This window comes from Toxotes jaculatrix, chromosome 1, assembly GCF_017976425.1.
Source record: "Toxotes jaculatrix isolate fToxJac2 chromosome 1, fToxJac2.pri, whole genome shotgun sequence".
NCBI lineage: Eukaryota > Metazoa > Chordata > Actinopteri > Toxotidae > Toxotes > Toxotes jaculatrix.
Window position 1 is genome coordinate 27,554,617 of NC_054394.1, and position 25,418 is coordinate 27,580,034.

A 25,418-nucleotide genomic window follows, 5' to 3' on the forward strand; every position below is an offset into this window, starting at 1 on the left:
AAAATAGTTCCTACATCTGTTCAGGCGTGGAATATTATACCACTGGTTCAGTATGAAAAGACTGTAATCTGAAAGTGAGAATGCAGTGGTCAATACTTTCTTAATCTACACTTCATCCCTCTCTCTTTTGTGTGTGTGTCCCCGCTCAGGCAAAACTAATTCAACTGAACCTTCTCCATCGCTAGTTACTTCTGTTCACTGTGACTGGCAAGAAATGCTGTCCATGTTGTAGGCCTGTGAATCATATCTATCTTCCCTCTGTGCTTACATAACCGCTGAGTGCCGCCTGCAGACCACTCTGACCAGATTCATCTGTTGTGTTAACCTACATCATTACCTTGCCTTTGAAGATTATACACACTTTTGTGGTGGTTCTTTTATCTAATGTTTTCTTTTTTTTTTATTTAGAGAGAGAGTGAAGCAAGGCCCAATACCAAGCTCACTCATTAAATCAGTGAAGTGGTGCAGTCCTTCCATCCTCATCTAAAAATAATGCTGTGGTCCTGGTTCATTGTGCTGAATGAGTCTGCCTTCAGCTCTGCTTTCAGCTCTGCTGCTTCGTAAAATAGCCATTTTGGTTTTGCACCAGGAAGCGTTTATGTTGCCAGACCTGCATGTTGATTCATTGTCCCGATGGTTTTGAGAGATAAACACCGTTTAGACCTGTACTCTGCATAGGCCTGGCCCTCACTGTTGGGATATATTACCTTGTTCCTCTATTCCTCCTTATCATTATGCATTGCAGTGAAGAAGACTGAAGTTTTTACCACCTTCCAGCATGCTCAGAGTTGTGCCATGTATGTAGAAATAGCTTGAATTGTGTGAAGAACTAGCTTTAAAAATGGAGTGTCTCCACATGTGGGGTATGTATTCTTACCAGCCTCTTGGTGCAGATATACTTACTAATGTTAAGTGACGGTTTACTTTGATCTTCTTGTTCATCGACATGAAAAAAAGCAGTGGGAAACTGTCAGGCTTGGAGTGTATTTTGAATAATTTTACCAAATGTGATGAGTGCTGGCATTAAGCTGACTCAAAGAGACATGTTTCAGCCCACTGCGTTGTGCAGTGTGAACCGTGTCTACCTATGGCACCGCACACACACACACGCGCACAAACAAATACTGTAAGCCTGTTTAGTCATTCCTTATGCTAACCCTGTCAAATATGGTCCAGCTTTTTTTTTTTCTTCCCAAACAAGAAAGACACGATAAGAAAGTATTCTGTATTACAGCGACTGTGTACTGACTGTCACTACTGTGTTTTAATTCGAATGAGTCAGTAGGCATTCTTTATTTTCGATGTATTAGGTAATTAAGTAAAATTTTGAGCATTTTACCGCCATGCTCCATCAAGACCAGTCCAGCTGAAATTTGTCCTACTTCCATTTGTGAATGACTCCTCTACTCGAAAGTAGAGCTATTAGACATAATTACACCCATAATGCATCTGAAGCCTTCTGTGATAAAGTCACCCCTAATGTCCTAATGTCCACCGGATGCAGCTGCGTCACATGCTGGCTGTGCCGTGGCTGCTGGGGTTAATGACAGCCTGTGTCAGGACGTGTGACTGTTGTGTCCCACTCATGACTTAAATGCAGTCCATTTGTCTTTGTGTGTGTATGGTGTGTTTCCACCAGATGAGCTCACATGTCTGAAGCATGAAATTTACATGTCAGCGTTTATTGAGAATTGACATAAATTCCTATTTAATCATGCATTTCACACATTTATCACTTCAGAGGTTGTTATGGTTTTAACAGTCAAATAGCCAAACTATTTTTATTTTTAGCAATACAGACAGGAAATGCAATATTTATTTTCACTGATATAATTTCTAACATTATGAAACCAGTGGTTGTTAAGGAGCAGGTTTTTTTTTTACCTCTTATTCGGGGTAAATTATCTCTTCTAATGTGATGTTTACGGCTGACGCTATTGAAAGAAAAATATTTATTAACGTGTAATTGAAAAATGGAAAATGAACAAGACACCACAAGATCTGTGAGGCTGCTTTAAGCCATACTGCCTCTGAAATGTGTTCAGTGGACATTGACACCATTGGGGAAACATGACACAGTTGTGGTGCAGCTGGACAATGACAGAACCATGCCTGATAGACCTTCATTCAAACAGTCCCTGTAACAGCACTGAGGCAGGAAAATCTGTTCAGGTTGTTAACATGAATTCCAGTGTAAATAGTTGTTTATTACATTTGTTTGATTTAATGGCCTGGATCTTGCTGGCAAGCGACAGAGGTGTTCATTTTAATCGTGTGACTCATTTTCTGGTATGAAATGATCTGGTTCCTTTGCCCCAGGTTAGCTTTTTCAGTTGGAACACATGAGAAGTAGTATGAACTCCTGCCCGAGTTATAGATTGCCATTAGCTTATCAATGCAGGGATAACAGCCCTTAATAGACAGTGAAAAACTGCTCTGGTTTCACAGTGTTTGTGTTTCAGGGTGGAGTTTCTGAAGCATGGCCTCATGAGGCATTTGTTGGTGTTAGAGTGAAGGCTGTTTGCCGTGGCATGACACTGGTAGAAGTAGATCCTGTCACTGTGGAGTTTCTTTTTCACCAAAGGTGTATTACAGTTGCTAATGTGAGCTTGTCCTGTCAGATATGTTGTTTTTTTTCTGTCACTATCCTTGCTTCACTGTGATTGATAATTTAATGTATATATATTAGATACACTTTATTAGATGTAAGCCTTTGGCTTTCAGCAGTCTAAAGAATCGGGAGTTAGCAGCCAGGTTTTGGTATTCGTCCCTCAGAATCAAAGAGCAAGGGCTTCTTTGTAGAGCCGCCATTTTGTAACAACATTTAACAATCATGCTGAGAGAAATCTGCTGTGGAACTAACAGAGAAACCAAGTTCTCCACAGATGATGGTCTTAATAAGCCAGACATCACCTCAACCACAGGATGTTCTTTGAAATGAAAATGCCCGTTGTTGTTTTCTTTCGATGCTGCTTGTATGACTGTAGATGAGACAGTGTAGTGTCTCTGCAAATAGTTTTAGGAAAAAGGTTTTAGCTGGGTTAGCTTTGTTTGACTTCAGCACAGTCTGCTCACTTGCAATGTCCTGTCACTGACTGAAATATAGTTTATTATATTTTGTTGTTATGATGTCAGGGAGGTGCTGTTGCACTCACTCTCAGCAGTTGTACTCTTGTACTTTTTGTTGCTTTATAAGATATTTTTATCCTGTTTATAATTTGATGAGTCCAGTATCTTGTGGCATCTTGACAGTCAGAAGACGCTGGACTGGAGCTGAAAGTTGCTCCACGGTGCTGAGTAGCTGTCGGCAGAGGTGTTGGATGAGTGTGCTGTAGTCACCTGTCAGTCACAGGCCTAGTAAAGGCCAGAGTTCAAGCAAAGAAGGGTGCTTGTTCCACCATGGTCTCTAAGCTGCTTACTATATTAGCAAGCCTCTCCTGAAAAATCCTCCGACAAAAACAACCAGCTGACACAATAGTCATAACAGAACGCTGTTTTATAGGAATGCACCATGCATTTTTGAGTCCACCTGGTTTAGAGGTGTGCTTCTATTACCTTTGAATATTTGGGTTAAAAATGCAGGCAGCGTTGTTGTATACTGGAGACACTGGAGATGTAAGATTGTCATGTCTTACATCTTTTGTGCTCCTCCTGCTTTGTCTTATTGTCTGCCATGTACTCTGTCTGGTGGAGAGGAACACGCTGTGAAATGGGAATTTTTGAACGTTGACATGACAGCATTGTTAATATTTTTCATGCCCTGCAAAGGAAATGGTGATGTGACATTGCAGTGAAAGAAAGGAAACATGATAGCAACACACAAAAATGTTTTTTTTTTTCCAAGATTCACATTTTTCACAAATGATAAAATCTAATTCAGTGCAGCTACATTTGACTTCTTTGTTTATCTGTGATTAGTAGTTTGTCAAATAAGACTTTGTCCTTGATGGGTTACTTGTTTGAACAGCTAGGGACAGGGTAGTACCACATTTTACAACTCTACTCTTTCAAAAAAAAAAACAAGTCAAAGACCATAGATCATGATACCAAAATAAACCCGATTTTGCAGCTGTGAAAAATCATGTGGCTGGTTGGTGTTATGCTGTGGTAGTGGACCAGGTGCCTTCACAATGCATCTGCATTATTTCTCACTGGTTTTTACTCCAGTGTTTATTTTACTGTGGCCATAGAAACACAACCTGGAGCAGAATAAACATTTTTTTTCCCTTCTTTGTGTGTTACAGGTCTGACGTGGTCTTTTCTTTTGAACCATCAAAATGATAACCAAGGCACTGTGTTTCAACTTCACGCTTCAACTTTCCCAGTTGTGATGGAAAGACAGCACCACTGACTCAAGAGGGAACATATATCCTGGATGCCGTGACATACAGGACGTGGTTAATCCAAGATGGAGAAAAAGAAAATGTGCCCTCGCCTTCTCGACTACTTGGTCGTGGTTGGAGCAAGGTAAGAGCTTATTCTGACTTTAGGTGGTATTTTAAAGGAATATTCAACTTAGCCGTTAAAGAGAACTTAATTTCCCTCCGGGGATCAATAAAGTCTTATCTATCTATCTAAAGAGGCTGTAAATAATGCTTTGAAAATCAAAGTTGATGCCTGTTGAGGAAATATCTGTCAAGTCTTGGAGTGATATGTCTACTGCTTAACAACAGTTCATTTTCCTGGCAAGTTATTTTGACATCTTCCCTCTAACATAGTGTGTAACAGCTACGGAAACCATAAAGGCCCCATCAGACCAACAATTATTTTTTATAGTTTTTGCCACAGCACCAGGCAAATCCATCACTCACAATCACACCATCAAATGCTGTGTGTGTGTAAGCACATATAGCACATCCTTTAGCATGAACCTTAGCATTGTTCTAATTAACTGTTTACCTTGCACCTTTCGAGACAGAGGAGAGGAAAAGATCACAGTTGCCACGATTAAACTCCCAAAGTCGTAGAATCCAGACTCAAAGGATGAGTAAACTGTCTTGTGGTGTCCTGGGGTATATAACTGGACTTCTTGGTATTTATACCATCTTCTACCTGTACCCTGCAGCAGCCCATTAACACTTTACCCTCAACGCCTCTTGCATGTTTTTGTGTCACTTCTTTTTGTTGGTCTGACTGCACTATAATTGCTTGCTGTGACTGAAAGTTTTTGGAACTCATCAGTCTCGACATTTGATGGTTTCAAGAGTTCATTATCTTTGTTCACACTTTCATCACTTATTAGCACTCTCAGGTTTTTGCTTTGGGATTGATGTAGCGTGCATAATGAAGCATAGTAGCACATTGTTTCAAGCAGAGTAGCCACAGGGGAAAAGGATGATTCACATGAACAGTGAAATTAGAGAAATGTCCAGGATGCCTCTGTTTTTAGAGTTAGCCACTGAGTATCTCCACTGGAACATTTAGATGCTTGCATGTTATGCTGAAGGGCACTTTCAGAGTTGTTGTAGGACGGGATGGGTGCTATTTGTGTTCTTCCCCTGACCAGATTTTCCAAACCAGTTCTTAGATTTTAAAAGCTAAATATAGTTACACATTTGCCTCTGTAACCACCAGACTACTGTCAGGGCTTTGTTAGCCACTGCTTTGCACTGTGAAGCCATGAAAGGCTTTGACCATTTCAAATTAAATTCAAAACTGTGTTTAGACATGAGGGTAAATAGATTACATCAGAAATGAGTTATAAAACAGAGTACACAGAGTTATTAAACCACATGGGGCTAATGATGGGTGCAACACTAAAGCATATGGTGCTGCTTTAAAAAAAAATAAATGTTTGTCCATCTCTCCATCTCCCCTCCAGGCAACCAAGTAGTGACAGTGTGGCCCAGACACCTCAGCTCCTCCGACGCTACCCGCTGGAGGACCACCACGACTTCCCACTCCCACCAGATGTGGTGTTTTTCTGTCAGCCAGAGGGCTGCCTGAGCATACGCCAGCGAAGGGTTAGCCTTCGCGACGACTCCTCATTCGTTTTCACGCTGACCGACAAGGACTCAGGAATCACCCGCTACGGAATCTGCGTCAACTTCTACCGCTCTTTTCAGCGCGGACACCACCGCACTCGTGGGGACAAGAGCAGTCACACGGAGACAGCAGCTCAGGCAGCGGAGACCGCCAGTGAAGGGTCTGATGGTAGCGGTGGAGGCCCAGCCTCCACGTTACCTCCACCTAACAATGCTGAGTCGGCGCCTCCGCCCGCCTCCGGAGAAGAGAGCGGAAAACCAGGAGCCGAGCTAAATGCCGGCAAATCCCCACAGCACAGACGAAGCGCTGCTAAGATGGCAGCCAGGAACCGCAACAGCACACTGACCTCGCTGTGCATACTCAGCCACTACCCCTTTTTCTCCACCTTCAGGGAATGTTTATATATTCTCAAGAGGCTGGTGGACTGCTGCAGTCAGAGGCTAACACAGCGTGCTGGGCTCCCTCGTGCCACCCAGAGGTGAGGGTTAAGCTTTGACTGCCTATTATTTGTTATGGTTGTGGTTTTTTTCTCAAGGTTCACAGTTAAACAAGTCAAACAAGCTAGGCTTCCAGCACCTGGATAAAATTGGATAATATATAAAAGTTTCTTGTGCCACAGTCAAACTTCGTACTCTACAAACTTCAAAAAGCTAGTGGTTAATTGCTTTGAAGGTCTTGGGCACGTTCATGCTCGTCAGATGATGAACGCTCATTGTTTTTGACGCTCTGTGACCTTTTTTTGTTGTGTCAACTGACAACTCTGATCACAAGATCTCATAATTTAAGAGGCTGATTGCCATGAAATTTACTGTGTGCAGTCTCACTACCAAGGAGCCTTTGTTTTATGAACCCGTGGCATTTACTTTCACACCATCAATGTTTAGTCCTCGGTTTGGTCAGTGCTATGTTCATTCCTTCGACAGTTTTCTCCTGTGGAGTTTACAGGCTCTATGAGACTGTGGGTGAGTCTTGTTAAAAGCAGACGGTCATTAATAAACAATAAGACATCTGTACACGCACACCTGTGAATTCTTCTCTGCGTAAAAACACAAGAAAATTAGGTAAACACAGCTCATGCTTCATAACCTGCCCTCGTCATCTGTAAGCTGTTAAATAGCATCTGTGCATTCATGCCAGTAATTGACCGCACAAACGCAGGTTTGATACAGTTGCTTAAAATCCTTGTTCAATGTAAACTGAAATTTTCAAGGCTGGAGAAGTTTTACAGGAACCGTGAAAATGTGTTGCTTTTACAGTACTTTCTGCTGCTGCTGAGGCAATGATTACTGCTCTCGTTCTTCCCCTATCTGCCTCTCTCACTGTCCATCTGTTATTTGCATGTTTGTGTTTCAGAACTGATACAAGAGCCTTTGTCTGTGGCACCATGCAGCTTTGCAGGCCATCTGCAGCTCATGTCATGTTTTTCACAGTACGCTTTATGCTGTAACACTTCACCTTGATGATAAATAATGTCAACCAGAATATTCACGGTGTACTTCACAAGTTTTTGCTTTGAATTATTTATGTTAAATATATTATTTTGGGTGTTGCAGGTTCAGCTGAAGTATGGAGACTGTTTTTAAAGATAATTAAATATTATATAATTGTGTAGGGGAAGTTTTGTTATCACTACAGTTGTGTAGGAGCTGCATGGTGTATCCACATAATGAATATAAGCTACAATATGAAGAAATGGCACTTAGTACTGTATTTTAGATTTTTCTTAATTAACCATCAGAGGTTTCATATTTTCATATTTTATTTAAACAGCAGGAATTGCCCACAGCTGTACCACTGTGGCACTTTGTTGTCGCATCGTGTGTGGCAGTATTCTCAGTCCTCTTTGGGTTATTTGTTGCCATGGGTGACACAATGGATTGCAATTTTGAAGTGACAGTGTTAATTAGGCTGTCACTTAACACTGGCTTAGGCTCAGTATGATTGTTGGTTTTCACCCAAGGTCACGTGTTTTCTCCTCGAGTCATCTATTTATAGCTGTAGAACCAGCGCAGCTTTGCCCCTCACCACTACAAGGAATTGTAGGACTGTCTAATGCACAGCTAAGCTCATACCTTGATATTTTTTTCTATGGTAAAATGCTGCAGTGGACCCACACATCATCGATATAGAGCTGTGGTTTCTCTGACAGCCTCGGAAAAAGGCCGTTCAAGCCAAAGGCTGAACGGACCTGGGAATCTTTTTTCCCTGACATGGTTGGCTGAAATGTGGTGTGTCAATGACAGAGAAGGAGGCGAGCTATTGCATAATGGCTGCGAGCGCTTTGTGCTATGCTGGCTCTGACAGATTGAGGTCTCTGGCTGCCTTTGGGTAGCAGCTGCAGTTGGTGGGAGGGCTCCAAAGGACTAATGATTTATCTCCCATCTTGCCACACATAGACGAGAGTATACACTCTAGAAAGCGTTTAATGGCACCATGTGTGCGTGGAGTGGAGGGGTTTCACATCAATATTTCACAATTGGTTAAGAGCCTCCCCTGTGTTTCAGTCTCATTTGCTCATCGTATTAGCGATTTCACTGGGTGTTTGTTCAGGCCTCTTGGTAGCTGTTTGCAGCAATAAAATGAGCAAATTATATAATTTATTCAGTTTTTTACCCTAAAATCACTGTTGAATGGAATCGGTATATGTTTTAGTTAAGTGTTGCATGTTTTACATGTCAGTTCGTATGATATCAGTGATCATAGGAGTCACTGAAATCATCAGTCAGAATGTAATCGAGAAATGTTTTTTTGTTTTGTGTTTTTTGAGGTTGGAAAGTAAATCGGTTTGCTAAGGCCAAGTGATTAATCGAGATCTTTATTTTTATCAATTCGAAATGCCAGATGTTCACTGAATACAGCCTCTCAGATTTGAAGATTTATTACTTTTCAGTTTTTTATCATTGTGAAACTTTAGCCTCTTTTGTTAGGGGGATTATTGGTTGGACAAAACAAGCAATGTGGAGACATCACATTGGGGTTAAGAAACACCTTTAACTTCAGCTGAAAGAATGTAAGGGAAACACTGATGCCTAAGCTGAATCCTGAATAAACATTTGGTTTTTTCCTTCCCAGGGACACCATGTGGCGGGTGTTTACTGGTGCACTGGCAGTGGAAGAGAAAGGCAGCCAGCTCCTGGCCGACCTGCGGGAGATTGAATCCTGGGTGTACCGGTTGCTGCGTTCACCAGTGCCAGTGGCTGGTCAGAGACGCGTGGATGTGGAAGTGTTGCCCCATGAACTCAAACGGGCGCTCACCTTTGCCCTGCCTGACAACTCCCGCTTCTCCATGGTCGACTTCCCCCTGCACCTGCCCCTAGAGCTTCTGGGTGTGGACGCCTGTCTTCAGGTTCTCAGCTGTGTACTGCTCGAGCACAAGGTGAGGACGTGCACAGCAGTGAGTTCAGGATGAAATCAGTCTCTTATTAACTGTTGCTTGGATCTCTCTTTGTTTTGTGTAGTGATATTTAGAGAGTAGGAACATTAGAGGTGTGGTTGGCTTCAAACTGCAACCAAATCACCTTTGGGATTTTAGTAAAGACCAGACTGTTTGTCTCAAGGGGAAAAGACAAGCAAAGCTATATTTAGTATGTTGTAATAAGCCAGTGGTGTCCTCTGGGTTGCAGCTGTGCGTCTGTGTGTGGACAAAGACCTCCTTTGAAGTGCCCTGTGTGACCTTCATCAGACGTTTTTTTGTTAGATGTAGACTCACTGAAGCCTTTTCACCGCAAGGATGATGAGTAAAGAGAAGACTGAGGACACTGTATGACTGAAGGGAACGGCTCTGACTCTGTTTCTCCCTTTCTTAACACGAGAAGCATTAGTAGGGATGTAATAGGAATCCATGTCTGGCTTCTGCTGGTGTAGTGTTCTGTTGTTGCTCTTGGTTTACAGTGACGCTGATACAGAGGTCCATTTACAACAGTCCTAAATCAAACCCAAGCTTCACAGCTCCAGTCGCACTGCTGAAAGACTGATAATGCTGGAGAAATGCTGGGCTTTTTTTCTTCCTCTCTGGTACTTAGTGTTTCTCCAGTATAAAATGTATTTGCCCCACCTACCAGCAGGAGTGTTCCCCCGCCCAAAGCTTTTTCATTCAGTCATCTGTGACGTATTGTCTGTCAGAAAGGAGAAGTCTGTCCTCCTCAGGATCAAATCCTGAGGAGGAGGATTTGATCCCTAACCCACAAATAAATCCCCAACTTGTATGAAATGCTTCCACCTTGTATTCGTCCATTTTGTTTGAATTCAACGCTGAATTCAGTACATCATTAAACTCAGTCAGGCTGATCTGAGTGCTGCCCGAAAGCTTTCAGAATGACTTCCTTTCAAGCACTTTGTGCTGCCAAATGAATTTTTCATAAAAGCTCAGTTTTTAATATTGCTGTTGTGAATCCGAGGCAAAGTGGGTTTTCACATGGGCAGAAAGAGGAAATATGGGTAGATCAAACAAATAATTGTGATAGGGTGTCATGAACAACACCAATCAATTTTGTATTGAAATACACAGGAAAATAAAAGTTTGTAATGCTTGCCTTATAAAAGACACGTTTTTTGTTTTTGTTTTTTTTGTATTTTTTCAGGTCATTCTTCAGTCCAGAGACTACAACGCTTTATCTATGAGCGTCATGGCCTTTGTGGCCATGATCTACCCTCTAGAGTACATGTTCCCTGTCATCCCTTTGCTGCCAACATGCATGGCCTCGGCTGAACAGGTAAAACTTTTGATTTATTATAAATATATTTCAAGTAAGTAAATGGTTTCTTTGTGTGCTCACATTTTTTTTAATCACAAATTCTGTCTGTTGTGGTAACATTTACATTTTTGTTGTGACTGACTGGTATGTTTACTCCTCTCCACAGCTCCTTCTTGCCCCCACTCCCTACATTATAGGTGTACCAGCCAGTTTCTTTCTCTACAAATCTGATTTCAAAATGCCAGACGACGTGTGGCTTGTGGACCTTGACAGCAGCAAGGTCAGTACATCAACATGGTGTTCGTCTCCCCCTTCTGATCTTGCTTTGTCTGTTTTCATTATGTCCCGGTAAAGCTGACAGATCTAATTAACTTACTGTTGTTGGGACATGTCTGGGCTTAAATATTTAGTATTTTGTTTTCTATTCTCAAAAAATTTTTTAAATACATTTAGAGCATTGTTATTTGCCTGCAGGTTATAGCACCCACCAATGCAGAGTTGCTCCCACCTCTTCCAGAGCCTGAAGCAGGCGAGCTCAAGAAACATCTGAAACAGGTACTGCATGTCTGATTCCTCTTGGATTTGATCAGTGTCATGTTTTCTGGTTCTCCTACACTATGGCTGCCAGCCCAAAACCAGTGGGACTACTGGCACATATTAGCATTTTACAGAGAAATTTCAGGAACCCAGGTACTCCTGTGGAGCCAACCTTTGATGTTTGCTCCTGTGACTGATTGTACTCTTACATGAATATAAAACTTTTCTTTCAGCATTATGAAGAGTAGGGATTTCCTTCTTCAACACAGTTGTATGTATTGTGCTTGAGTGTGGGAGCGTTTGAAATGGAGGTTTGTAGTGCACTAACATAAACAAATGTTTTTTTTCTTTTCTTTTTTCCTGTTTTCTTTGCATGCTCTAGCTCTTGGAGGTAAAATCCTAGGATCCTGCTCCCCAAGCAAAACCTTTAGTAATACTGGTAGAAACTAACTTGCGCCCCACCCCGACCCCCAACCCAGTTATTTAACATAACATCTGAATCTGGTTCTGATTCATGGAAACACAACTTTTTCCCAACTTCCACACCGTGAGCAACACCAATAACATCAAAATCCTTTCACATCTTAGCAGATATGGAAACCATATGATCATTCACTTTGCTTATTGGCCAAGAAAAGTTAGCTCTGGCTGTTAGTCAGACATTTGCATTCAGTATGCGTTGTTTTTCCACAGTTAATCTGAAACTTCTGCAAATCGGCTAAAAAATTAATTATGGTAATTTTAGGTTTTGCCAGTTAACTCAAACTTTTATTTGAACGAGTGCAACATTACTTTCAATAATTAATAATTTAGTTGTTTTGCAGATGAGCACTAAGGACGCAAAGCTCAAAGCTTCACAAGCTTTGTAGTCAATACATAAAGAATCTGTTTTATCATTGAAGTATAACTTTTATTTTATTGCCTCATTTAAGATGAGCAACACAGACCTCTTCCTGTTCAAATGTTATTTTGTTCACAGTGCCTTGAATCAGAGCCGGTTCATTAGCCGTACGTGATTAGCAGCTCTCTCCCTGTGTGCGGATGTGTGACTGAGAGGCTGGTGTGTAGGAGTGTGCAAAGCCTCGGTTTAGCAGTTGTATATTTGGAAAGAAGCGCACAATATTGATATCTGTGAATGGAGAAAATGCCACTGAAGATGGTTTAACTGATTATCAGAAGATTGTGATGCCAAAGCAGAATGCTGCTGATGTGAGAGCCAGTGAAAATACTTGCACTCAACACTGGATAACTAAAATAAATTGGTCCTAAGAAGTGACTGATTTATTTACTTTTGGTTGGTTGTATTATTTCAGCTCACTGGTCATTGTTTTTTGACTTAGGAGTAGGAATTAAGGCTTTTATTTTGCTGCAGGTATTTTATTTTGCAAGTATTTTTTCTAAATGTCTGAAAAGATCTGCTGTTTTGTACCTGTCATCACCACTCCATCGTAACCACTGGTTTGTCCCAGTTGGTCACCATGGATGGCCTTCATGTGTCTTCTAAAGGCTGGATTCTCTGGGTGAAGTCTGGTTTTTGGTCATGTTATTGTTTTGTCTCTGTTTCTCACCGTCATTGATGTTAAGCATAAAAAGCATTTCCTCTTTCTTCATTCTGTTTTTCTCTCTTGGTCTCACTTTCTCAAATCTTTCATGTCTCTTCACTCTCACTCAGACCCGTGAATTCTCTTGCTTCACTGGCCGCCCATCACCTTTTCAAAACAAATACAAATTTATCTTTTCTTATCTCCTTTTTTCAGTAAACTGAAAACAGAAGCGATGAAACAGCAACAATCCAAAAATATATTTTTTTCCACGAAGTTAGATCTTTTTGATTAACATTTGGGTGCCACCAGAATATACTTATTCGCTGTCAGCAAAATATGATTAGGGAAGTACTGTTAAAAGGAGAGAAAGAAAAGAAAGGGAAAGGGTTGTGGTTGTGACCCTTCCGTCATGTGCCGTTCCAGTGTCAGTCACGAAGTTGTCATTCCAAGCCTTCATGTGATTCTCCTCGCATCTCTCTTATCCCCTTCCTAGTGTCTGGTTAGGTTGACCGTGATCACCCAAAAGCAGATCTTCTCCTCTGAAAATAAGGTTACTCATCTCTCCTCCTGTGGAATGTGTAATGCCCCTGCCTGCACGGATACCTTCTCTCTCACATTATTTTTTTTTGCTTGTCACTACTACTTGTCTCCTCCTCTCAAGACTTGAACAAAACGCATAACAGTGTGACAGAATGTTGCGGACCAGTCGTTTGATACACTGCTTAGCTCTGGCTTGCGCATGACTGAATGTGCGTGCATCTATCTTGGCATCAGTGAGTGTTCCTCGTAACCAAAACAAGATATGATGAAGCTAATCACTTTGACAAAGTTAACATTCATCCAGACCCGGCAACTAAATGTTCCATTGTGCTAAGCTAAACATTGACACTCGAGTCTGCAGCAGTTCCCTCAAAGCAAACCATGCATAGTGACTTACTTCCCTTGTGCTCTTCCTCTCCAAAGTGACACACCCACTACAGGCATCAACATGCACAACACTGATCCTTCAGCTGCTGTATGTAATAACAGCAAAGTACAATTGTGAAACCAGTAAAAATGGAGATAACCCGTGTTAGGGCACAAAAGTTTATAATCTGCTACTTCACTTTAGCATATTACTGATTTTCCACATTTAAGTCCCAATTGTTTATCCTCTATAAGGAGGACAAACAATTATCTAATGTCCCATTACATGTAGAAATTCATTTTATTAACAAAATGTTGATGCCAGTTGTGGGAGTGGTCCATCACAGCGCTGTGTTTTTGTCTTTAGATATACTGCTATGTTTCTAACTAGTGTCACTGTCACTTGTTGTAGGCCTTGGCCAGTATGAGTTTGAACACCCAGCCCATTCTGAACCTGGAGAAGTTCCAGGAAGGTCAGGAGATGCCCCTGCTCCCACCTGGACGAGATAAAGCTTCACCATCCTCCACGGAGTTCAACCCTCTAATTTACGGCAATGATGTTGATTCTGTGGATGTAGCCACCAGGCAAGCTTTGAATGTCTCTTTCCGTTGACTGTCTGTCAGGTTTTGGTCACTATCTGTGTAGGGTGCTTGGAACCCTGAATTCATATTAAAGCTCTGAAATAAGTTCTTTGTCTTGCAGGGTGGCCATGGTACGGTTCTTCAACTCCCCAAATGTTCTTCAGGGGTTCCAGATGCACACCCGCACCTTGCGCCTCTTCCCCCGGCCAGTGGTGGCATTTCAGTGGTCATCTTTTCTTGCATCCCGTCCGCGACGCTCTAGCTTTGCGGATAAACTCTCTCACACCCAGGCAGTGGAGTTCTATGGGGAGTGGGCTCTCAATCCCACCAACCTCGCCTTTCAGAGGATACATAACAGTAAGACTCATTAAAGATGATCGTATTCTGTATCTCGTTCCATGTATTTTAAAGGAAATGTGTTGAAAGAGGTTGAGTGTCATAAACATTGTTCTCTGCTCACTTCTGTTGCAGATGTGTTTGACCCCTCCTTAATTGGAGACAAGCCCAAGTGGTATGCTCACCAGTTACAGCCAGTGGTCTACCGAGTGTATGATGGAAGCTCCCAGCTGGTTGAAGCTATGGCTGGTCCCTTGGAGGATGAGGGCAACGAATCTGACCCCACAGACAGGTTAAAAAAAAAAAAAAAGAAACACAGAGAAAAGATCCTTTTCAGCCTAACAATCCAATTTAATCTGCATAGTTGAGTTCTTGGTTTATTTTATAATTCACTTTAGGTTGCATCAGTTGTGCAAATAAATTGTATTTGTTGCAGTGGTAGTGACAGTGAGGCATATGATGACTCCAGCTCATCCTATTCCTCACTTGGAGACCTTGTGAGTGAGATGATCCAAGGTGACATCCAGGGAGACACGCCAAGTAAGTTGCAGTTTAATCAAAAGATACGCATTGACCATATTGCATGCCATTTACTTCTTGATAATATTTTACTCTGATTGTCTTAGGCTTGGACCCTCCTACCCATGCTGCACTGGGAGATGCTAGTGAGGTTGAGTTTCAAGACTTCCATGACTTCAGGGACGGTCATAGCTCGGAGGGTCCCCCAAGTGGGGAGGGACCTGCCGAACCCTCTGATGGACAACCCCTTCGCTCAAGCTCCAGCACAACCGCAAGCTCAAGTCCCAGCACAATCATCCAGGGTGTTAACAACGTGTGTTGTCTTTCCAAATAGTTTTCAGCCTTGATTCACTTTTGGAAACTGTTTTGTAGAAACTAAATATCTCATACCTTGATGACTAGCTTGGATGAGGCATGCTTTATTTATTTGTTTAAAATATTTTTTTTGTTTGTGAGTGATGCAGAATTTATCTAATACATACTAAAATGAGGGAAGGAAGGACAATATTTAATTATCAGTTGAGGAGGCGTTCACACCATTCCCATTAATCTGTGTGCTCATTTTTTCAGGAGCAGGGGGAAGCACCTGAAATTGAAGCATCAGCAAGTGCTGCTTTACAGAACCCCGTCCCCGGATTGGCCAGTCAGCCGTTCCTCAGGCCTGCAGCTGATGCTGGCCTGGTGGACCCAGCCAACAAAAAGCAAGAGTATGACAACCCATACTTTGAGCCTCAGTATGGCTTCCCCTCAGAGGATGACCCTGATGCAGAAGAGCAAGTGGAGTCATACACCCCTCGATTCAACCAGAACCTCAATGGCAACAAGTGTGTTAAACTTGTTCATCACTTGAATGAATGTATTATCATCATTCAAATGGGCTCTCTGACCGACCATGCAGTGTTCTCTATCAAAACCCAGCATGTCAAATTACTTTCTCCAGTCATGGTGGTCTTGAATCTGTGGTGGTGTGATGTCGTGATATGGTGTGAATGCTGTAGCGTTTCCCATGCTGTATACACACTGTACGTTCCCGTGTCTGTGACGCACAGTAATGTCTTTTGGTCATTTCTTTAGGGCCCAGCGTCCTTTACGTCCCAGTAGCCTGAGGCTGCCAGGAGAGTCTGACGGGGAGGGAGACTCCCGCAACAGCTCGCCAAACTCCACCATTTCCAACAGCAGCAATGATGGATTTGGAGGACTCATGTCCTTTGCCAGTAAGAATATTTGGATTTCATTTGGTTTCTTTTCAGCTAAGTCCAAGTGGTAAAAGATAGAAAGTGGGCTGATTTAAGTGGATGATAATGAATCAGAGCACCAAAAACCAAAGGCGCTTCTCAGACCCGTTTAAGCTTGAACACGCCCCCTCACATATTCAAAAGTGCAGACAAATCCAGAGTGTAGAATTTTTTTCTGATTGTCTTTGTAGCCTAGAGGACAGAATTACTTGATTTTCTCTGAACTGAAGAACTGCCATTGCAATGAACACTATAGAGTGAGATTAGAATAAAGGGATAATATAATAAAGTGGCTGCTCATATAATTAGCAAACATAAAAAAGTAAATTTAGTGTTAATTTACTCTTTAAAGTGTCCATAATCTGTATTTTTACAATGTATTAATGACTGTAATCTAAAAGCGGTCTCTCTTGGTGACGAACCCACAGAGAAAGGTCGCTCGACATTTCTAAAACTCTGCAGGGTTTTAGCATCTTTTACGTCATTGTTTTGGTCTTCTGGGTCAGTTGCTTCTTGTTACCAAATTCTGCTTCACCACTGTTTTGATGTTACTAAACATGCACCAATCCAAAATTTAGGGTGAATAATGTTAATTATAATACTTTTGGTTTTGCTTGATCATTTCAGTTTTATTCCTGTTGTCTGATTATATGGTCTTCGCTTCCATTACAGGCAATCTTTACAAGAACCATGGCACCAGTTTCAGTCTGTCCAATCTTGCCCTTCCCAACAAGGCAGCGAGGGAGAAATCAACACCTTTCCCCAGCCTGAAAGGTAGGACAACACAGCGAAACTGACCACTTTCACATCTGTTCAAGGTCTTCATGAAGTTGGTGTTTCTGTCACCTTAGTGTCTGTTCCAGTTGGTCAGTGTGGTTTCAAGAGTAATAAAAAACATTATTGTAAAATCATCTGTTTAGAACGTACAGGTACAGTAGGGGCAGGTGCCGTTATCGTCAACATTTTTTATTTTTCTGACCCATTTATGTAATATTATTTTTCATCACTGACTTCATGTTTGCAGTTATGTATCTGTCTATTAAGATAGGATTTGAATCCTCTCATTTAATATACCTCCATAAAATCCTAATCATTAACAAAGCCTAACCAGTCATATGTACATTTATGGCCAGCATTGCTTATGCATTAAAAAAAATGTAACTAATGCACACTTGTCTAAATAGAATTACACAGTATATTTATTCAGTAATAATTCATTAACTTTAATATTCTTATTTCATTCATTTACTGTCTGTCCTTCTCTGCCTTTTTGTTTTAATTTCTTTTTCTGTATTATCTTTTGGGGTAAAAGAATATTTTGATTTTGATATTGAGGAGGAAATGGAGCAAGCAGGTTTGTAGAGCTGTTTTTAAAGCCTGACTTTCTTCCCTCTGGATTGCCAAACGGATATGGCACTATTTTATAAGGAGAGTATTGAGGATATATCAAAAAAAGTTTTTCTCTCAAGAGTTTTAACAGGAAAATCCACTCAAAAACAGACTTCAGGTTTGCAAAGATGAGCTACTCTTTCTCACGTGCATTTTTTTGGTGTTTTTATTTTGCTTTTTTGTTTTTTAGAAGAATAGAATAGAAATGTAGAATATATTCAGGATCTGTACGAATGTGTGTCCAGGTATCGTTTTAAAGCAGGTACATGTGTGCAGGTCTAAGTCATTTACGAGTCGAAGAGTAAGCAATCCAAACCAGGGGCAGGATATGTGGTTTTATGGGTATCATGACTCAGATATCAGATATCACATTAACAACAGTTACACATGAATGGAAACGTAAACATGACAAAATGAATTCAACCGCAGTCGCAGCTGATGCTCATATTCAGCTGTTTATTTAAGTCTTAACTCTTATGAACACAAGAGAAGGTAAATTATGCACAACACAGTCAAATGAGTCACAAGCTTTCAGCAGCGTTATGCTTTGCTTAAGTTGCAGGGACTAAAATTGCACTTGGGAAAAGAGTTATCAAAATGGCTAATATTTACGATTTTTCTTTTTAAAGTTTAAGATGCTAATATGAATTCTGTTTAGGCTGGATTTTCACTTTTAACTGAGAGAAAAAACAGGTGGAGCATGGTAATCTAACTCAATAGCTCCACTCCATGTGGAATAGCTGCCATGGAAAATGTTCTGTTCCTTTGATTATGATGTGCTTTGTCTTTGTTGTTCAGATGCCCCTGACAGCCCGGGTATGTTACGTCTGGTGTGATAGTTTGTTTTAGCTCCCTGACTAGGCATTTCTTTATCCTTGAAGTTACCTGTTCCTATCTTACACCCTGTTTCTCAGCATAGGACTAAGATAGAAGACATCTTTAATGTCATTCGTGTATATCCATGCCTTCCCCTCTGTTCCCTTTGCCATTCCTCTCTGTGTGATTGGTGGGAGTCTTTTTGATGCGTCATGATGCACACATTTATTGTCAAAAGATTTCATCTGTGACTACAGACTGTTATTGGTGTGGCATCTGCACATCCTTACTACTACAGAAGGATGTTCAGTCCCTTTTAACTGCATTTACATAATTACTGTTTTAATATAGTTATGTATTTGAATGGCACAGAAAGATCTGTCCTCAGTGAATGGAATTTATTTCCCACCTGCCTCCCGACTCTCATGTGTTTTGCCTCGCTTGCTTGTTTGGTGGCTTCCATTGTTGAGTGCTTCCTTCCCTTCTTTGAGGTCGCCGACTGTTTTAACTGAAACGGTGATGAAACTTTGAAGATCACCGATTTTCTAATGAAGAGTTTCGCTGTTTGTGATTCTTTTCTGTTTGTGTGCTCAAGACAAGATTTCTGCCTAGTGATAGTAATAATGTTGATATTCTAAACAACTCCAGTCATTGCTCTAGATTTCCATTTTCATTGTTTAACTGGACTGTTCAGCATTATTCACATGGCCACTGTATGTATATAACACAGTATGAGCTATACACAGCTCCTACTTGATACTGTAAATGTTGAATGTGTTGCCAAACACATGGCATTACTCATCTTTTCAAACACTGTCAGGGTTTACACCATCATCAGAACATGTTGTATTTTTCTCTTTTCTGTCTACCCTTTTCTTCTTTACGTTTTTGTTTTATTTTTTTTTCTCTGTTTTGGCGCCATGTTGAGTGTGCATGTCTGTTATGGGTTGATGTTCAGACTGGTTGTGTCTGGGCCGGTGTCCCTCTCTCTGTCCACCTTTTTCGCGGCACTAATTCTGGGTTTTGTGTGCAGTATTTGGGCTAAATTCTCTAATGGAGATTATTACTGAGGCCGGCCCGGGGAGCGGAGAAGGTGGGTTCTGCCCTTTTACTGAGTGAGCTGCATGCTTCTCCAAGCCAGTCAACTACATCTCCCAGCATCCCCCTCTGTCTATCCTCATTCCAGTCACTGTGTGTGTCATCAAAGATCCTGTGGAGCATTGAGTCTGTTGTCTTACCACGCTGCCATTCATAGTGACTGTTTCCCTTCCTCAGACTAACTGTTTTTTCACTCCACAGTATGTTTAGTTTTATTTATTTAACTAGTCTTATCACAGGCAAGTTTCAAAGGACTTGTGGGGAAGAAAGTAAACCTAGATCCAAGATCAGTAATCACAGGTAAAAGTGAAACAATACAAAGAGCAACAAATAACCACAGGGAAGCAAATGACGCACAAGACACAGGAGAGGATGTTGGAGTTACAGAATAATAAGGAGTAGAACAGACTGAGCCAGTCTACCCACATCCATTGTTTGTCTTTGTTTTCTTGTCCTTTACGCTCCCACAGAGTACAAATGGGGTTGGGCCTAATCAAGCTTTAATTGTTCCGTGCACAATGAGCAGTGACTACAGCAAAATTATGCAAATTTGAACCGAACTGGTGAAAATCTTTTTTAATTATCAGACTTTTACCAGGCAAGATACTGGTTGCCTAGAGGGTTGTCTTATGTCGGCGTGACAGATAAATTGTGATTCTGCAGTGTCCCAGCATTAGCTATTTATTTACATGACACACTCCAGACTTTATAGATAAGGCATGATGTTGCATACACTCAGTTTATTAGGTACACCTAGCTAAAACTCAGTGAGGCTAGGGTAAACATTAGAAACTCCTCTCTGTATGATGAAGTATTTGATGCCACAGGGAATAGTGGCGTAAGATGGAGAAATGTCATACATGCACTTGAAATGGTATCAAGCGTTACTGAATAGCACATGCAATGTTCAAATCCCAGTAATGTATAGAAACAGGTCCCTCCACTATAAACTACATCATAAAATTGCATTTGTGATGTTTTTTTTTCCAATATATTTTATCATTAGTCATCCTCAGGACTGTGACTGTGAATGATTCTGCCTAATTTGAGTCAGCCACTTGACTTTCTGTCAGCTGAATTTTTTCATTATGATTTTCAGCTTGGTCAGATCATATAAGGGGCCAAATCTGACTGGTGTTGATACCACAAAGATTCTTTGTATGCCTGTGATCTGATGAGCTTCTTGTTGTAGGTTAGCTAAGTTTTCTAACTTTGTTTGGAGGCTGACCTGTTTGTGCTGTTGTGTGTAAGCGTTCGCTGGCTCCGACAGATTGAGATGGACTTCACCACCTTCTCTCCCTTGTTGCGCAGGTCAACCAATCATTTGACCTCCAAGTTTCAGGCCATTTCATAAAGTTGCCGCCTCAAAGTATCCTCTGTTAATAAACTTTGGGGCTCCTCTAGCGTATGTAGAAAGCGACAGTTAAAAGATAGGATCTGGCCAAGACCTGCAGGCCATCCCAGCCATAGAATATACCGGAGCTACTACTATTTGTTACCGTCAAACATTTTCGTTTAGCCTCAGATACTTTTATACTAAATTATAATAGCTATGCTATATTAGTTTTCCAACTAAAACATGCTGGAAAATTCTGCTTGTGTAAGTATTGGTATTTCTTGTCCCCAGTGATGCTCCAGCATCAGTAATAAACAATAGATCCCTGCTGTCACATAAAATTGACAATAAACCAGCCTGTAATGACAGATGTCAGATCAGAAAAGCTTTCTGTCTCCTTGTAGGAGGACATTCCTCCCCCATCTTTTCAAGCCTTAGAAATAAAATCAGCTACTAACAAAATGGAGGAATTGTGAGCTCATCTTAGCTTTGCATTTGTCTTTATATCTGTGGTCTTTGTCTAGCTCAGGACTTGCTCACTAATCATCTACTGTGTACTAATCAGTGTAGGTCTATAAAGCAGGGGATTGCTGCACTTGGATCACCTGGATTATTCAACTAATGACAAAGTTTACTACTTGACTTGTGTTCATAGAATTGCTGAATCTTTTCAAACGTGCTGCATTTGTATGTTTGGTTGCAAAATGAATATTGTGATAATGGCACACATGCTTTAGGCCTGACCATAGGAGTTGCAGCTAGGACAGACTATTTTGTCTGACTTTGAGGTTTCAGGTTGGATTTTTATTTCATCACTCGGGCAGGCACGGTACAGATTAAGGACGAATTTAACTCAGAATTGATCTGCTAAATTCCTTGGTTGTTGTTTGACCTGCAGTCTGATGAATGGCTTAGATGGAATGGAAAAAATTCACATCAGGAGAATTTATTTTGTTCGGCGATGCTGGAATGTGGAACAGCTTTGGGATTATTAATAGCAGTGTGAAAAGTCAAAGTAATGACCGAGTAATGGGTGAACCTGGGAGCTGTCAGCTGGGGTTGGCTTCCCACCCTGTGACCCTTAAGGGATGTGGGAAGGCCTTATAGCTAATGGATATATATGGATGCATATTTAATTGAATGAGTAAATAAATAGACTTGCATGAATGTTTTGAGCCTCTTTAATGATTAAATTAAATAAAATGATATAATCATAAAACGATTGACCCAACCCTGGCAGGCGGTTTGCTCGCAGATGCCCAAGCAGCGTTGCAGCAGTTTATTAAAATGAATCAACTTGCGACCTTCAGTTGCAGCTCATCTTCCTTACCATCCGCTCATCTCTTTATTTTCTTTCATGCATGATCTCACCAGCGTAGTTGCTGTACAGACTATCCTCTGTCTGACCTCACATCTCTATGCTGCTAATGTGTGATGCCACCACCAAGAGCACCATTTGGACTCCTGTTTGTGTGTGTGTGTGTGCCGTTTGTGGGTGTGTGTGTGTGTGTTTGCATCATGTCCCTGTTTGATTTGTCCTTCACCTCTCCTGTTGTAATAATAGACTCTAGCAGCTCCAGTAATTTGTCTGTTCAGCAGTAGATAACCTTCAGTAGATTCCAGGTGTGTCTGTCCTCTTCACAAATTGATGTAAACTGCTTCCTTTTCTATTTTATGTAGTAGCTTTAAAAAAAAAGAGACCACTTTTGAAAGTTGTTTCCCGTCCTGGTTTACAGATCCTGATGAGCAAGTGCCTTTGTGTGTGTCCACTTATACTGAGTGCTCCTCTGTCTAGTGAGCTAGTAGCTGGCAGTTATTGTCTTGATGTTGTGGTCATCTGGCTCTGTGGTGTTCGGAAACCTCATTGTTTTGGTTCGTCTTCCAGGCGCACGTGCACCGCGAGCACTCGTGGACCAGAAGTCTTCAGTAATCAAGCACAGTCCAACAGTGAAGAGAGAATCTCCCTCTCCTCAGGGTCGAGTCAACAACACAAGGTAATGAATTATTTCAAGTGTTCGACTTCTGTTTTGCGATTTGAAAGATTAGAACATGTTTTCATATCATTTATTTTATTTATACTATGCTATATTTGTTGGGTTTTATAATTATGGTCCATATCGAGTGTTGTGTAAACATGCTGAATGTAGTTGAAACCGTTGTTTTTACTCAGTGAGAACCAGCAGTTCTTGAAGGAAGTGGTCCAGAGTGTTCTGGATGGGCAGGGAGTCGGCTGGCTCAACATGAAAAAAGTGCGGCGTCTGTTGGAGAACGAGCAGCTTCGTGTCTTTGTGCTGAGTAAGCTGAACAGAGCCATCCAGTCGGAGGAAGATGCCAGACAGGAGATCATACGTGATGTGGTGAGATGCTTGTTTTTGCCCCCCTCACTCTAAACCAGTGTGCCAAGAAACACACAACATTAGCAACACTTTCCTGGTCACAGTAATGTTAACTCACTGCGAGAGCTTTGAGAATGACACCTTCTATCATTAGGCCATGGGAATTGTTGTCTTGCTCGTATTTGTCTATGTTGTTGAAATCATTAAAAACCCTGTTAAAACCCTGTCTTGTCTCCAGGAGGTGAACAGGAAGGTGTACAAAGGCATGCTGGACATCTTGAAGTGCACAGTTTCCAGTCTGGAGCACTCGTACACGAACGCAGGCCTCGGGGGAATGGCCAGTGTCTTCAGCTTATTGGAAATAGCACGCACACATTATCAAACCAAAGGTATGTTGCGTATGTTTTGCACAGGAATGCATACATTTAATGCTGGATTGTATTATTTTATTGGAAGTTGATTTATAAAATTGTGTCACCTCATTATTTATTTTTTTTTTTTTTTAAAGACTTTGTGCTGAGAGGCATAACGGCAGTGGGCCTGTGCTACTAACACTTGTCCATGTCTTTGCATTGTGTTTATATTAAGCTTTAAGCTGCATGCACCTTTGACTGAACTCATTAACTGTAATCGTAAAGTTTAGATTTCATCACTGTTTTTCCTTCGTTGCCTAATACTGTTAACCCTCTCCCAGTTTAAACCTCCACATATTTTCTTTTTGACTGTAATTTTGATGAACTCTGTCTTTGGCCCCTTAATTTTGGTAACTTGGTAGACCCAGAAAAACGCAAGCGAAGCCCCACAGACAGTGCTGGCAGCCCAGGGAGTAAAGAGAGTCCTTCTGGTCGTATGGAGACTGCCAGACCTCAGGCCCTTCTGAATATTCCCCACCTGCAGCTGCCGCACCACACAACGGGCAAAGGAGCCCGCCATTTTGATACCCGGAGTCTGAACGAGGAGAACTTTATTGCCTCGATTGGTGTGTACACCACTCCAGCCCCGGTTGCATGTGCACTGTGAGATCCCCCCTACCCCGCCCCCCCCCCCTACAAGCTCATCAACCTTAATACCAGTCCCCTCACCCCTCTCCTCCAACCGTCTCAAAGAAAGATCCCTTCACTTGTCCCTGATAGATTCTTTCAGGTGTTAAAATATTCCACACACTTTTGACCTGAAATACTGACGATGATCACCGGAGTAACAACACAGCATTAACGGTGTGAAAATTTACTGCCATTCAAATTTCACTCTCATCTTATACAAGATGCTTTAGTGGCATTTCTGTGTCTAGTAATGATTTTCAAAAATAAAAATTGACTTAAAATGAAAATCTAAATTCAGAATCTGACCTTGGTTGAAATATTCCCATTGTAGACATGAAGCAGCCTTGGAAAGTGTCTGGAATATTTCCCTGTCTTTCAGCCTGGACTGCGTGTGTTTGTCTCCCCTTCCTCAAACATCTGTGCCCCTGTTTGCCTCCTCTCTGGAGTTCTGTTGTCAGCCTCTTAGCACCTTAAATGCATGTTTTTGTTTTGGTCTTCCAATACCTAAATCTGCAGTAGTGGACGAGGGAAACCAGAGGTATGTGCATCGATAGTCAAATCGGTGCTTGTCTGTGCCTTTACTGCAGGTTTCCGCGAGGCGTGCTGTAGAAAATGGCAGCTCCTTTGCTCTCAGCATGGAGGGTGGAAGCATCACTCCCCAGTAAACAGTCCCAGTAAAGAGACAAATTTCACCGCAGAAAGTTTTTTCTATTGGTCGCGAAGGAGCCAATTGACTTCGAAAATCCTTATTGATCTTTTTACCGCTTAATTTTCTGAGAGTTACTCTGGGTCTGTATACGGGGGACACTTTCAGTCAACCACCCTGACACCTCTCCTACCCGCACCCCTTTTCTTCCTGTTTGAAGTTGCACCTTCAATTCTACAGAATGCTGTGAGACTTGCATCCCGGCTTCTGCGACAGCTCCATTTCATCTGCTGGCTAGTCGGCATCTCAACCCCATCCCATGCTCTTTTCCGGATCAGCCATCGCTCTCTCTCTCACCTTTGCTCTGGAGAGCCAGACAAATGCAGTCGATGAAACCAGTGGCCTGTGGTCAGAGC

The 25,418-nt window shown here is 41.6% G+C and overlaps 1 protein-coding gene across 19 annotated transcripts in view; it reads left to right on the forward strand.

The window, feature by feature from the left end:
* Positions 1-25,418, forward strand: part of madd (MAP-kinase activating death domain) — a 48,057-nt gene that overhangs the window by 2,684 nt on the left and 19,955 nt on the right. For 9 of the 19 annotated variants that reach the window (XM_041039405.1, XM_041039412.1, XM_041039408.1 and 6 more), the window contains exons 2-20: positions 4,245-4,467; positions 5,822-6,463; positions 9,058-9,361; positions 10,566-10,697; positions 10,846-10,959; positions 11,154-11,234; positions 13,254-13,310; positions 14,079-14,251; positions 14,370-14,605; positions 14,720-14,876; positions 15,021-15,124; positions 15,211-15,416; positions 15,674-15,927; positions 16,178-16,317; positions 17,011-17,112; positions 22,863-22,971; positions 23,148-23,334; positions 23,552-23,702; positions 24,089-24,292. In XM_041039405.1, coding sequence (XP_040895339.1) covers positions 4,409-4,467; positions 5,822-6,463; positions 9,058-9,361; positions 10,566-10,697; positions 10,846-10,959; positions 11,154-11,234; positions 13,254-13,310; positions 14,079-14,251; positions 14,370-14,605; positions 14,720-14,876; positions 15,021-15,124; positions 15,211-15,416; positions 15,674-15,927; positions 16,178-16,317; positions 17,011-17,112; positions 22,863-22,971; positions 23,148-23,334; positions 23,552-23,702; positions 24,089-24,292 — 3,412 coding nt within the window. In that variant the 5' untranslated portion in view covers positions 4,245-4,408. The remainder of the gene's footprint in view (positions 1-4,244; positions 4,468-5,821; positions 6,464-9,057; positions 9,362-10,565; positions 10,698-10,845; positions 10,960-11,153; positions 11,235-13,253; positions 13,311-14,078; positions 14,252-14,369; positions 14,606-14,719; positions 14,877-15,020; positions 15,125-15,210; positions 15,417-15,673; positions 15,928-16,177; positions 16,318-17,010; positions 17,113-22,862; positions 22,972-23,147; positions 23,335-23,551; positions 23,703-24,088; positions 24,293-25,418) is intronic. The other 10 variants (XM_041039411.1, XM_041039483.1, XM_041039481.1 and 7 more) reach the window with 4 other exon arrangements.